Below are 15,304 nucleotides of genomic sequence, written 5' to 3'. Positions count from 1 at the left end.
CTTTCTCCAGATGCTGTGCTAAATGCATCTGGCAGCCCTGAAAGCATTCCCTTCACATTTATCTTAACTCTAATAGTCATACAGCCTGACAAGCCTTGTCATCGGTGTCTGCTTCTATAATTCCTTTGTCTCTGAACAGCAAAAAAAATCATATTTGCCTTTGTCCCCAAACCAAACACAAACATAGTGAGAGGTCTGCGGCTAGTACCTGATATCTGAAGCTTTTGATGGGAAAAATAAATGGAACAGGAAAACCATTTGCATTTTATAGAGATGAACCTGTGATGGAAATGAACCCACTGTTATCTGCACCATTCAGGGCAGATAAAATGGAGTCAGACCAGATCAGGGCGGTAATGAAGAGCCCATCAATGGGCAAATTGTTATCTTTAGTGCACGTTGAAATGAGAATATTATTCTAGGAATTAAATGATAACTAAACAGTAGCTCACACAGTGGCTTTTGACATGCATTGAGCACATGTGAATGCCATCTGCACCGCTGTCTCCAACTGATCTGGAGAAGTTATTTCCTGAGGGGATCTTCATTTTACAGCAATATACCCTGGAGTTTCTTTATTCTTTCTTTCTTTCTTTAGGGTGTCTAATTTTTTAGAGAATCCAGCTTTCATTATAGCTCATACAGTAGTGTCTCTTCATCTTTTCTATGAGATGAAAGCCAAGCTGTCAATCTAATGAAGGGTGTCTTTAATTTTCCTTAAGGCAAAAGAAACCAAAGGAAATAGCGAAGTTGTAAAAGTGGCAGTGTAGCTGTGGTGGCTGTTGTGACAGTTGCAGCTGTGTTCGTTTTGAATATGTAAGAAAATGTACTTCTTTTTCTCCCCCCGCCAAAAAAAAGTGAAAAAAAGAGATAGAAAAGATAGGGGGAAAAAACTCGTTTTATAACAACATTTCAGTGGGGAGCTCAACCCTATAGGGAGGAATTTGCTCTGCTCATGTGACTACCCATGTGAATAGTAGTTGTTAAATCATCATTTGCGGGAGTGAAGGGAGCATGTGGGGAGCAGGGTTGCTAGAGAGAAGCAGAGGAGAGGAGACGACCACACACCCTGCAGGTGATTCACGTATTTCAACCAAACCAGAAGTATATCTACAGCTGTACTCATATTTTCTGCGTCAAAGTACTACATTTTAGTGCTGACTGAAAGCCAGTTAGTGTTTATTTTGTTGGGTGGCATCTGTCAGCCCTCGAGTCTGATGGATTTTTTCACTCACTTTGTACATCTAGAACACCAAACCCATAATGCACAGAAATAAAATAGCAGTTCTGAAAGGAATATGGATATTCCTGAGGCACACGTTGAATTACCCGAGTTTATCACACTCCTCCACAGACAGGCTGGCAACATGGCGGTGCTACTGACCCTGGTACGTCTCAGCAAGGTAAGGACACAAGAAGTCATCGTCTCGCTTCTGAATGACAGCCATCATGTTGTGCTCTGACGGGCGGTCATATCTCTGGGCCCTTAAGGACAACAAGGGGACACGCTGTCATGAGCATACTAGCCTCTCTCCTCCACTCACCTGTGACAGTGTCTGGACGACCTTTAACGCACGCCCTCAGGGGACCAGTAGGGCACGATGATGCAAAACAGTCTCAGACTTCATTGGCTTCCTTGTCTATTCTTATTAATTCTCCTCGGGGTGGGTCTCTCCTGAAAGTCTCTGTATGCTGGATGACAAGAGCCACCTCAGAGATCAGACGTGCAGCAGATGAAAATAAGTAAACAAGAGAACTCTGAAAACTTCTCCACATGTTATCTATCATGAGTACTTGAAGCATATTGAAGCCAGGTGGCATCACTGGGAAGTAGATTACTGGGTAAACCAAGTGCATTCTCAATGCGTAGAGCGTCTTAAGTCTGAAAAGCTCCTGTGGTGGACACATGACATACCTGCAAAAATGTAAACAAAAGACTGTGTTTCTCAAATGCCTCTTTTATAAAGTAATGAGTTTAGCAGGAATTGAGAGCTCAAGGCCTAGGCGCTAGGGACGATTTTAACAATATATCATGAGCAGAAGCTGAACCTGCCAGTACATTCTTATGATCTCCAAGGGATACAATATTACATTTTCTTTGTCCTGTAATATAGCTTTTTTCTTTTTTGTTGTTGTTGTTTTGAGACCTACTAAGCGAATCAATATTGTGGGCAAAAACATGTCTAGGAAATAGTGACATGAAGCAAAAGACAAGTTGCTTCATGTAGAAATTTATTTTAAAACTAGAACTGTCAATCAATTTAATATAATAATAATTAAATTAATTACATGACATTCCAATTAATGAGCCACAATACTTTAAGTAATTTTTAAGTCATCACTTAAAATTAATCCAGCATGGAAACACATATCTCAATTTAATTTGTCCCCTCAACAGCTGTTATTTTTAATGAAGTTGAACAGTTCTTGTAACTTCTGGAATTCAAAATAAATCACAGTTAATCATTTTTTACTACTGATTGTAATGATATCAGAGTATTACTACATGTGGAGGGCCTTAGAGAAACAAGGTTGAGAATCACTGGAAAATATCAATATTTACTGAGAAAAGCTCTAAAATGTAATAAATTCAAAGACATGAGATGATTGAAGAAAATGAAAGCATTGTATATACATTACAAAAAATCATTACATTATTTGTTGTATTTCTATTTGATTAAACAGAAGTCTGAATTTATGTACATGTAAGATCAGGGGCTATGATTAATTGTGTTAATGTAATTGTATTTTTTATCATATGCAGTTTTTATGTAATTAAATCACACTAATTGAACATCTTACGCTGATATCCCTATTTAAAACAGTTATTTTATATTTATTAACATTGTAATAATATCACCTCCATTTGCAATAGTTGTTAATATGTTAGTAATATCTAGGCCCTTTTGTCATCTATTCGGGTAATTTGGATTCAACAAAGCACAAAGTATGCAAAAAATTAGTTAGGTTAAATATGCTCAAGGGGAAAGTCTTGTGAGGTTTGTCATAAAACAGGAGAGCAATAACAAAAAAAAGGGAAGGGGGGTTTGAAAAGCTCTGTGATTTTTAATCAATAAGAACGCCTGCAGAAGCTTCAAGCTGGATTGACATCAACAAGGACCATCACAGGACAACTAGTTCATTAACTCTTGATCATGTTCTTAAAGGAACAGTTTGCCCCAAAAATGAAAACTGTCATTATTTACTCACCCTTATGTCATTCCAAACCTAAATTACTTTCTTTCTTCTGTGGAACACAAAAGGAGAATTTCTGAAGTATATATTGACTGTTCATTTCCATATAATGAAAATGAATGGCAACTGGGGTTGTCACTTTTCAAAAAGAATGCAAAATACCTTTAAACAGTGGACCATATGACTATAGTGCACTAAATTCCAAGTCTTCTAAAGTTATTTATTAACTTTTTGAGATAAACAGACAAATTGAAAGTCATTTCAATCAATATATCATCAAAAGAACTAAATTAGCCCCTCAAATCGCAAGAATAAAGCATCCCCTATCAGTATTGGAATATTCTATATTTTGTTATCTTTACAACACACTGTAGTCCAATCAGTTATTCTATAACCACACTCACATCCTTATGTCTACATAACTTCCTCTTTGTATATGGATGAATGCAAATTCAGATTTGTGCAGAAGTTGCTTTCAAGCTAATTTCAATACACTCTCCACAATAGAGCTAAGTCGATATTAAATGATGTGTTTACTGCTCTATGCTACACTCCATAAAGCACTTTAATAATCAGAAAACGCGTTGATTTGTGACATTTATCTTAATGTAGTATTTTATTTGTGCTTGTGCATCTTTTGCCTTACGTCTAAGCATAACATATTACTCAGAAATGCTACTGAGACAGATGAGGGTGAGCTCAGCAGTGTAATTTCTCATCATAACACAACACACACACATAAATATTAATAGCGGGGTATTTGGCTGGTGGGCATGAATCATTTTTGTAGACAGAGAGGAGCCACCCATGCATGCCCAAAAACAGCATTTTATGAACGCGCTGAGATAAACAGCAGCGCTGCAAGGCCCGGCAACAGGGGAAAGCCATCCGAGACCTCAGACGATTCATTTGTTGAGTCTACTTGAAGCATACGTATGGCAGGGCAACTACCAGATCGCATGCTGCCAGTCAAGCCTGAGCAAACGTCTCTGACTGGCTATGATTCTTGGACAAATTCATATTAAGTGCATTCATATTAAAGAGTTAGTTCAAATACATAATTCACTCACCCTCGTGTCATTCGAACCTGTATGACTTCTTACTGTATGTGCAAAATAAATGAAGATCAATTGAAAAATGTATAAACTGTTTTGTTCATTCAATGAAAGTCAGTGGGGTCTAAAACAATCCTGGACCACACTGACATTTTTTTTTTTTTATTGTTCAATATGAGAAGCAATTAGGAGGCGATGAGAACTGGATAAGAGATACAACATGATCTTGTGGGCAATTAAAAAGTATGAATGGCATTGCATTATATTTAACAAAATACCATATACTATATTATTTATCTTAAACAAAACATTTTATAAAGGTTTTTAGGGTTTAAATGGTAGGTTTGTTAAAAATTAACAAATGCTTAAATGAGTTAAACAATGAAAATTATCTAATTGATTGTGGTACAGAATTCCACTTATGTGAAGCTATGAATGAAAAACAGCTTGCCAAAGGAAATTTTCCTACTTGGAATTATACAATCCACTCTAATTGCACCTCTAGTTACTCTGCTTTCAATATATTTAAATTTAATTAAATCTGCCAGAGGAGGAGGAGCTAAACCATACATAATCTTATTGTCACGATTCCTGTCTTATGTTTTCCTTGTCTTGTGTTGACTTTTGTTATTTCCTGTCCTGTGCCATGTTTTGTAGTCCTTTGTAGTTTTTCTTGTTTATTAGTCTCTCCAGGTGTTTCTAATTAGCCCCGCCCCCTTGCTATCTTGTTTGCCTGTGTATTTAAACCCCTGTGCTTCAGTTGTGTTTTGTTGGTCGTTGTTTAATGTTGCTTGTAGTCTGAGTACCTTGTTCTGAGTTTACCCTGGATTACCTGTTTGTTGGATTATTAAAGTGCTTGCATTTGGATTCACTCTCTGCTTTGTCCTTGCTGCGACGTAACAGAACGACCGACCAAAAATGAATCCAGCAGCCAGTCTCTTTCGCCTCAGCCAAGGTGACCGCCCTATTGGGAAATATGTGGAGGAGTTTTGTGGACTTTGTGATGGGGTGGACGTTGATGATAATGTCTTGAAAGACATGTTCCGTTATGGCCTTACGGACCTCCTAGAGTACCTTATGCCGGACAACACCCCTCAATGGACGTTAGAGCAGTACATTGATATTGCCCTTCGGATAAGCTCTGCGCTTCACGCCAGCCACGTCCAGCCAGAGACCGTCCCGCCAGAGACCGTCCAGCCAGAGCTTCACGTCAGCCACATCCAGCCAGAGCTTCACGTCAGCCGCGTCCAGCCAGAGCTTCACGTCAGCCGCGTCCAGCCAGAGCTTCACGTCAGCCGCGTCCAGCCAGAGCTTCACGTCAGCCGCGTCCAGCCAGAGCTTCACGTCAGCCGCGTCCAGCCAGAGCTTCACGTCAGCCGCGTCCAGCCAGAGCTTCACGTCAGCCGCGTCCAGCCAGAGCTTCACGTCAGCCGCGTCCAGCCAGAGCTTCACGTCAGCCACGTCCAGCCAGAGCTTCACGTCAAGCCAGAGCCGAGGCCCTCTTCGCCGCTGGTCCTGCCCAGCTCAAGGCCCTCTTCGCCGCTGGTCCTGCCCAGCTCAAGGCCCTCTTCGCCGCTGGTCCTGCCCAGCGCTCAGTCCTCTTCGCCGCTGGTCCTGCCCAGCTCAAGGCCCTCTTCGCCGCTGGTCCTGCCCAGCTCAAGCCCCTCTTCGCCGCTGGTCCTTCCCAGCTCAAGACCCTCTTCACCGCTGGCCCTGCCCAGCGCTCAGTCTTCTTCGCCGCTGGTCCTGCCCAGCGCTCAGTCCTCTTCGCCGCTGGTCCTGCCCAGCTCAAGGCCCTCTTCGCCGCTGGTCCTGCCCAGCTCAAGACCCTCTTCGCCGCTGGCCCTGCCCAGCGCTCAGTCTTCTTCGCCGCTGGTCCTGCCCAGCGCTCAGTCCTCTTCGCCGCTGGTCCTGCCCAGCTCAAGGCCCTCTTCGCCGCTGGTGGATTCTGTCGTTGTATCGTTGTAATCGTTGTAGTCTGGTGGATTCCGCCATTCTGTGTGTTGTCTGTTCCCGAGCCAGTGTGTGTGTTGTCTGTTCCCGAGCCAGTGTGTGTGTTGTCTGTTCCCGAGCCCGAGTGTGTGTTGTCTGTTCCAGAACCGGAGCCAGTGTCTGTTCCCGAGCCATTCTGTGTGTTGTCTGTTCCCGAGTCAGTGTGTGTGTTGTCTGTTCCCGAGCCAGTGTGTGTGTTGTCTGTTCCCGAGCCATTCTGTGTGTTGTCTGTTCCCGAGCCAGTGTGTGTGTTGTCTGTGCCCGAGTGTGTGTTGTCTGTTCCCGAGCCCGAGTGTGTGTTGTCTGTTCCCGAGCCTGTGTGTGTGTTGTCTGTTCCCGAGCCAGAGCCAGTGTGTGTGTTGTCTGTTCCAGAGCCAGTGTGTGTTGTCTGTTCCCGAGCCCGTGTGTGTGTGGTCTGTTCCCGAGCCCGAGTGTGTGTTGTCTGTTCCCGAGCCAGAGCCAGTGTGTGTGTGGTCTGTTCCCGAGCCCGAGTGTGTGTTGTCTGTTCCCGAGCCCGTGTGTGTGTTGTCTGTTCCTGAGCCAGAGCCAGTGTGTGTGTTGCCTGTTCCCGAGCCAGAGCCAGTGTGTGTGTTGTCTGTTCCCGAGCCAGAGCCCGTGTGTGTGTTGTCTGTTCCCGAGCCAGAGCCAGTGTGTGTGTTGTCTGTTCCCGAGCCAGAGCCAGTGTGTGTTGTCTGTTCCCGAGCCAGAGCCAGTGTGTGTGTTGTCTGTTCCCGAGCCCGTGTGTGTGTGGTCTGTTCCCGAGCCCGAGTGTGTGTTGTCTGTTCCAGAGCCAGTGTGTGTGTGGTCTGTTCCCGAGCCCGAGCCCGTGTGTTGTCTGTTCCCGAGCCCGTGTGTTGTCTGTTCCCGAGCCAGAGCCAGTGTGTGTGTTGTCTGTTCCCGAGCCAGAGCCAGTGTGTGTGTGGTCTGTTCCCGAGCCCGTGTGTGTGTGGTCTGTTCCCAAGCCCGAGTGTGTGTTGTCTGTTCCCGAGCCCGTGTGTGTGTGTGGTCTGTTCCCGAGCCCGAGTGTGTGTTGTCTGTTCCCGAGCCCGTGTGTGTGTGTTGTCTGTTCCCGAGCCAGAGCCAGTGTGTGTGTTGTCTGTTCCCGAGCCAGTGTGTGTGTTGTCTGTTCCCGAGTCAGTGTGTGTGTTGTCTGTTCCCGAGCCAGTGTGTGTGTTGTCTGTTCCCGAGCCATTCTGTGTGTTGTCTGTTCCCGAGCCAGTGTGTGTGTTGTCTGTGCCCGAGTGTGTGTTGTCTGTTCCCGAGCCCGAGTGTGTGTTGTCTGTTCCCGAGCCTGTGTGTGTGTTGTCTGTTCCCGAGCCAGAGCCAGTGTGTGTGTTGTCTGTTCCAGAGCCAGTGTGTGTTGTCTGTTCCCGAGCCCGTGTGTGTGTGGTCTGTTCCCGAGCCCGAGTGTGTGTTGTCTGTTCCCGAGCCAGAGCCAGTGTGTGTGTGGTCTGTTCCCGAGCCCGAGTGTGTGTTGTCTGTTCCCGAGCCCGTGTGTGTGTTGTCTGTTCCTGAGCCAGAGCCAGTGTGTGTGTTGCCTGTTCCCGAGCCAGAGCCAGTGTGTGTGTTGTCTGTTCCCGAGCCAGAGCCCGTGTGTGTGTTGTCTGTTCCCGAGCCAGAGCCAGTGTGTGTGTTGTCTGTTCCCGAGCCAGAGCCAGTGTGTGTTGTCTGTTCCCGAGCCAGAGCCAGTGTGTGTGTTGTCTGTTCCCGAGCCCGTGTGTGTGTGGTCTGTTCCCGAGCCCGAGTGTGTGTTGTCTGTTCCAGAGCCAGTGTGTGTGTGGTCTGTTCCCGAGCCCGAGCCCGTGTGTTGTCTGTTCCCGAGCCCGTGTGTTGTCTGTTCCCGAGCCAGAGCCAGTGTGTGTGTTGTCTGTTCCCGAGCCAGAGCCAGTGTGTGTGTGGTCTGTTCCCGAGCCCGTGTGTGTGTGGTCTGTTCCCAAGCCCGAGTGTGTGTTGTCTGTTCCCGAGCCCGTGTGTGTGTGTGGTCTGTTCCCGAGCCCGAGTGTGTGTTGTCTGTTCCCGAGCCCGTGTGTGTGTGTTGTCTGTTCCCGAGCCAGAGCCAGTGTGTGTGTTGTCTGTTCCCGAGCCAGTGTGTGTGTTGTCTGTTCCCGAGTCAGTGTGTGTGTTGTCTGTTCCCGAGCCAGTGTGTGTGTTGTCTGTTCCTGAGCCTGAGCCGGTGTCTGTTCCTGAGCCTGAGCCGGTGTCTGTTCCTGAGCCTGAGCCGGTGTCTGTTCCTGAGCCTGAGCCGGTGTCTGTTCCTGAGCCTGAGCCGGTGTCTGTTCCTGAGCCTGAGCCGGTGTCTGTTCCTGAGCCTGAGCCGGTGTCTGTTCCTGAGCCTGAGCCGGTGTCTGTTCCTGAGCCTGAGCCGGTGTCTGTTCCTGAGCCTGAGCCGGTGTCTGTTCCTGAGCCTGAGCCGGTGTCTGTTCCTGAGCCTGAGCCGGTGTCTGTTCCTGAGCCTGAGCCGGTGTCTGTTCCTGAGCCTGAGCCGGTGTCTGTTCCTGAGCCTGAGCCGGTGTCTGTTCCTGAGCCTGAGCCGGTGTCTGTTCCTGAGCCTGAGCCGGTGTCTGTTCCTGAGCCTGAGCCGGTGTCTGTTCCTGAGCCTGAGCCGGTGTCTGTTCCTGAGCCTGAGCCGGTGTCTGTTCCTGAGCCTGAGCCGGTGTCTGTTCCTGAGCCTGAGCCGGTGTCTGTTCCTGAGCCTGAGCCGGTGTCTGTTCCTGAGCCGGTGTCTGTTCCTGAGCCGGTGACTGCTCCTGCCTATGACCCCGTAACTACCCTTAAGAAATTTTTTTGGGGGGTAGTAGGTCCTCGCCATGGCAACTTAGGGGCCCACGGCCACCAGAAAGATCCTCACCGCCCTGGCCACCCGAAGGGTCTTCTCCGCCCTGGCCGCCTGAAGGGTCTTCACCGCCCTGGCCACCCAAAGGGTCTTCACCGCCCTGGCCGCCCGAGGGGTCTTCACCGCCCTGGCCGCCCGAGGGGTCTTCACCGCCCTGGCCGCCCGATGGGTCGTCTGCTTCGCCCTGGCCGCCCGATGGGTCGTCTGCTTCGCCCTGGCCGCCTGAACTGCCTGCTCCACCCTGGCCGCCTGCACATCATGCTCCACCCTGGCCTTCCGTCCTGCCGGAGTCTCCAGGTCCTCTTCCGCTCCATGGGCCTGGCCCTCCATCCCGCCCCCGGGTCCGCCTCTGCTCCACCTCCCTCCTGGACTGTTCATGAGGAGCGTTTGGAATCCGCTCCTTAAGTGGGGGGCTATGTCACGATTCCTGTCTTATGTTTTCCTTGTCTTGTGTTGACTTTTGTTATTTCCTGTCCTGTGCCATGTTTTGTAGTCCTTTGTAGTTTTTCTTGTTTATTAGTCTCTCTAGGTGTTTCTAATTTCTAACTAAACAAAAAATGTTTAAGTTAATGAGATTTTCCCAGCTAAACAAGTTATACTTATTTAAAATGTGACAATGATGAAAACTAAATAGTTTATCTAAAATTTTAGTGCTTGTTTGTATAATAATTCCAATGGTTTTTGAACTATCAAATGCTAGACCAGCTTGTCAAACACTATGTGACATGAGAAAGAATCATAGAGTGAAAATATATCTTTGCGGCCTCATTTGATAAATAATTTCTAATAAACCTTAAATTAACCAAAGTTAAATTTAACCTTTTTGCGAACCTTTTTTAAGTGGGTTTTAGAACCAAGACAGGAGTCCACATGTGTCCCAAAGTATTTACATTCTGAAACAACCTGTAATCTCTCTCCCGAAATAAAAAATGTCCTGCTTTATATCAGCACTATGTCCTTTAAAAAAGAACATACAGACTGTTTTTGACACATTTAATTTCAGATAACTCTGATTAAGCCCGGCTGTAACTTTTGCCATAACATCTGTCTACTTTTTTGCAAACTCTTCTGCATTTTGTGAAAAAGACTGTATCGCCAGCATATATTAGAATATTACATTGTTGACACACAATGGGTAAATCGTTAATATACATGCTAAATAGAATTGAGCCCAGTATGGACCCTTGTGGAACACCAGTCGATAGACATAATAAATTAGATTTAAAATGAGTTTTTACTTAAATTTACAAAATCTATTGAAAATTTTAAATTGAGTAGTTTATACAAAATTTTATTATGGTTTACAGTATCAAATGCTTTCTGTAAATCAAAAAATACAGCCCCTAACACTCCACCGAAGCCAAATTGCATCGGATGCGATTGTAAATAACTATTATGAAGTTGATCAATAATTTGTTTGGCCACCAGTTTTTAAAAAAAACTGATATTGTAGGTAGGACACTGATGGGCCGAGCGTTGCGCCCCTTAAATATAGGAGCCACAACTGCTGGTTTCCAAGAATTAGGGAATATCCTTTGATTTGATCAAATATGAATAATATGTGTTAGAGGGTTAACTATTGAGTGTGTCCATACCATAAATATCCTTGGCCCTTGTCGACTTCAGAGACATGACTTTTCAACCTCTAACTTAGTTCCTGGTCTTAATACCAAAGCTGTCTCACTGGCATTAATTGTTTGTAAATAAGATAGCTCAAAGTTTTACAGCAAAAACAACTTTCTCCACTGACTGAATAAAACAGTGATTAAGGGCCTGTGCCACATCAATCGGGCTCTGTAAAACTGTATCATTAATCTTTAATTCAGTTGGACTTGTTTCAATATTGTTTTGACCAATCATTTTTTTAATTGTCATCATATTGTTTTTCCATGAGCATTTTCAATAATTGTGATTAAAAAATGCCTCTGCTTTCCTTAAAACTCTTACTACCTTATTTCTTAACATTACAAATTTATTTCTATCATGGAACATCAATCATGGACCATTTTTGTGATACATGTCCATAGTTAATGTGATGAACTACACATGTCTTTTCTGGTATTACACCTGTGTGAACTTGAAAATAATTTAAATTCATACATCCACAAAAAGGTACTGACACCAGTAGACAAAGTAATTATAAAAATAAAAAAAAGAAAGTTAATTTAACTCTGTACAGAGCACCTAAAGGGACATGGTGATGGAAAAAATGTGAGATATGAGAAGTAATGCGATCACCCAAGAAACTTTGTGTTCCAGAACTCAAACAACAACAAAAAAAAATGCTTTTGCGAGAAAGCGCAAAAGCATGGACATTTAATTTTTCCTCCATCACCATCCCTTTAGGGGCTCTGTAGCTCTGAGAAAATCTCTGGCATCATTTGTTTGAAGATGTCACTTAATATTTTATCTCATGCAATAAAATCCGTTTACCAGTTTTGAATGGGACATGGTATTGTTGCAGATTGTATATTTTAGTGGCACTGTGTTTTTAATTCTGTATGTTGGGTTGTATGCGTCTAAACAGGTATATGATCATCAGTATAAAGCTGTGCTGGATGGAATGGAGACTGAGAGCATGATGGAAATCCATCCAGCGCAACGCATCGAGATCTTCAGGATGGGAAATGGCACAGACGAGGTCCTGGAGGTGCACGACTTCAAAAATGTAAGGGTTTATGACATACAAGTGAAATATTTTCATTGTGATGTGATAGATTCAGCTCTTATTCCTGCAATCTGAGTCTCAGCCTAGGAACTGCTGTCAAAATACAGACAGAGCGTTTTTCTTTTTCTCTCAGACTGATGATATTGAATCTCTGCAAAGCACTGTGCTAAGCAAAAGCAAACTGGCAGCGATGACATCTTGCATCAGCATTCAGACACACTTGTTGTTGGCCCCATCTTCTTTCTAAATTACAATGGTCAGTGGAGCAAATCCACAAAGCAGATTAGTTTCATTCAAGGCATTGCCATGGGAAAGCAGAAAACAAGTGAATAGGTAAAATCATTCAAATCACATGATATAAATGAAAGGGGAGTTTGAGCTCAGAACCCTCTTCGGCACTTCTTGCAACTTCTGGCTCAGGGCAGACTTTTGAATTGATTTTTGTGAAGGAGGGATGTTGCAAGTCATTACACACACTAAAACTACAAACCATCTCCATAGAGCCTGAAGGCTACAGCACATGAATGGAAATGCAGTGGTGATGCCAACAGAAACACAAGCAAAATCCTTTCTCCATTGTTTTAGTCAAATTCTCAGTGTCATCCAGAAACGTACAAGTAATAATGAGGATTCCACAACAGCAGCTTATGGGGAAAGCCAAGGAGACACATCACATAGACTGCCATAAAGTGTCCTTCAGCTTGAGAAAAGGGAATAATCCAGCAATATATTTTACGGCAATGCAAGGTACCAGTGAATTACTTTTGTCCAGGAATCACTCCATATACACCATTGCTCAAAGCCTTGGGGTCAGTAAGATTTTTTTTTAAAGAATTTTATATTCAGAAAGGATGCATTAAATTGATCAAAAGTGACACTAAAGACTTTTATTTTGTCATAAAGCATTTCTATTTCAAATAAATTCTAATTAAGTTCTAATATGCTGTTATTTTAAAGATTATATTTACTAAATGATCCTGAAAGAAAGTATCACTGTTTTCAACTTTGCAACTTTATGTTTCTTGAGCAACAAATCAGTATTTTATAATGATTTCTGAAGGATCATGTGACACTGAACACTATGTTGCCATCACAGGAATAAAATATATTTTTGAATAGGCTACATTAAAGTAAACGGTTATTTTAAATTGTAATAATATTTTTAATGTTTTACTGTATTTTGATCAAATAAATGCAGCCTGTATGCTATACGTGATTCTATATCTCAACAATTGCACAACTTTGTCTCTTGTAACCTTGATAAAGTCAGTGTGACTTTAGTTTAATATTTTAAACTTTAATTTCAATCGTTTAAATTTTTTATTCTTAGGTGAAAATGACCTTCAACACATACTTAACTGCAAAAGAGCTGGAAAATAAAGCAAAAGCATTTTGTAATGTATAAATGGCACATTTTTCTCTAATCGTTGTAGTCTTGTAAAAAGCAGTTACAAAAGTGGCTGAGAGCAAGACTTTAAATGATTTTGCCAATAATCACTGTCTGTGTCCATCAGTGTGGAGAATAACAATGATTAGTTTGTCCTACAGGAAGACAAGATGAGCTATCTAACCGCCCATTTGATGATACAAGAGGTCGGTAAAGATGCAGGGGGAATTTCTTAACAAAGTCAAAGTCCGTTTATAACATCCTAATACAGAAACATTATACTGCCAGGGTCAGCTTCCCAGACACAGATTAAGTCTGATTTTAGATCTAGTAATGTTGTTAACAGTGATTCTTTGGTGCCAATTCGGTTTAGCACCAGCCCTTGGCTTTCACCTGCATTCAGGAAGCAGTATTTGTTGTCTCTCAAACCAATAACTGGGCATCTACATGCAAGTAATGTGCCAATGATTGGAGCAGCGCTTCTTTGCCCTCTGCCAATTGCATCATTCATCGCTTCCATTCAAATGATTTCTCAGTGCATGCACACATTTAATCTGGCTAATGGCAAAGCTGTACTTCAACACACTTTCTTAAATTACATTCTTTTCCTATTTTTTATCCTTGTATTAAAGAGTCTCTCCATTTTCCAGTTGACCAGGCTCAGCAATAAACACGTTTCGTCAAGAGATAGGTCCTTCTTGCATGCGAAAGCAAGCCATTAACAGGAATTGAAGAGCAATTTGTCACAATGATTTTCGGCACCAACAATGCACTCCTCTCATAACCATTTTTTTACAAACCGGTGAGCTTAGGTGAAAATGACAATTATTAGCATGCAGTCTTACATTAGTGATGAAAGCACAAACACGTGGATTTACAAAAGATGCTTTCGTTAATACTGCAGAAATAATTCGGAATCATACTCGCTCTCAGTTGTCTTATACTACAACAGCAAAACGAGAGCAACTGTGGATTAGTTAATGTATTCCCGATATTGTTTTTATCCTTCCGAGTGAAGAGTCTGTAACACGATAGCCTTTATTTCCCTTCGAAGACTACTTTCAGACAGTAAAGCACTGATATCTTTCTTCAGATGCTCCTGCTAAAATGGGTTTTTCTCTTTTCAAGTGTAAAGCTGCAAATTCTGTATGGCAGACCATCAGCTGTAGCTTTCAGGAAAATAGCTACTCACTTCACCAAACAGATTAGCTTCGCAACACAGACCATAAGTACTGCAAATCAATGGGTTTTGCCTACATATAATCATGGCTTCGGCGGTTTACCTCTGTATTGCTTGGGGTTGTAGACCAATAATCTTGAATTGGCTGGGAAATGATTCTTGTTGCATTAGTTACTGTATAGTATTCGCTATATCTGTGCTGTGCTGTAAAAGCTTCGGGTATCAGAGAGCATTTGAAGTCAACTGCTGATTTTTTTGTATTTTTTTTTTAAATTGTGGAATAAACATTCATTAATATCTGTGACATTCAAGGGCATCATGGGCATCCGTTTTGCCAAGCACCAGAGATGTTACATCAGGGATCAAACCAAGGAGCTGCCGAAGCTGGACTCAAAGACCATCGACATAGAGGTATTCTAATCTCTCTAAACATACCTTTAAGCAATTTTCTTCCTTAAAACAGGGGGAAAACATCATGCATTTTGCAGCTCATCAGACTGTGAAAATGAAACTTACTCCAAACATCACCATCCACAATCCAACTAACCAGCAACCCCAACCCACCCCCACCATCATTCCCTCCAGCATCTCCCACAAAAGTATAAACTTGGGTCTCCTGTGGCCATGAATCCATCCGAAAGTCCACAATCCTATAACCCCTTTGTGGCACACATCAAATGGTGTTTGCTGTCAATCCTGAACTAATATTAATTTTTAATCATCTCCTCTGAAGCCTCAGCCCAAATAGCCTTAAGGAGTGAGAGAGAGGGGGTTCTTGGGAAAGGTAAGCCATTAAAATGGTATTTGAAGATGTTTGCTCCGTAAATTTCACTTGACTCAGGGCTGAAGTGATTCATCTCTGTTCTCCTGCTCTAATGGCTGTCTGTGATGCTCTGCAAGAGTGATGGGTGAAATTCTATCAATCAAACATCCAATTTATCGGTGTCATGGAGAATGGCAAGCGGTTTCACATGCGCCAAACTCTTTCCTTCGC

At 43.4% G+C, this 15,304-nt stretch overlaps 1 protein-coding gene across 1 annotated transcript in view; it reads left to right on the top strand.

The window, feature by feature from the left end:
* Nucleotides 1-15,304, top strand: part of tnmd (tenomodulin) — a 48,647-nt gene that overhangs the window by 19,591 nt on the left and 13,752 nt on the right. The window contains exons 3-4 of the mRNA XM_077247861.1: nucleotides 11,603-11,743; nucleotides 14,623-14,721. Coding sequence (XP_077103976.1) covers nucleotides 11,603-11,743; nucleotides 14,623-14,721 — 240 coding nt within the window. The remainder of the gene's footprint in view (nucleotides 1-11,602; nucleotides 11,744-14,622; nucleotides 14,722-15,304) is intronic.

Source organism: Siphateles boraxobius, unplaced genomic scaffold, assembly GCF_051911475.1.
Source record: "Siphateles boraxobius isolate OS27281-9 unplaced genomic scaffold, OSU_SipBor_1 3, whole genome shotgun sequence".
In the NCBI taxonomy this organism is placed as follows: Eukaryota; Metazoa; Chordata; class Actinopteri; order Cypriniformes; family Leuciscidae; genus Siphateles; species Siphateles boraxobius.
Note: the sequence above shows the minus strand (reverse complement) of the source record. Positions and strands in the feature narration are given on the sequence as shown.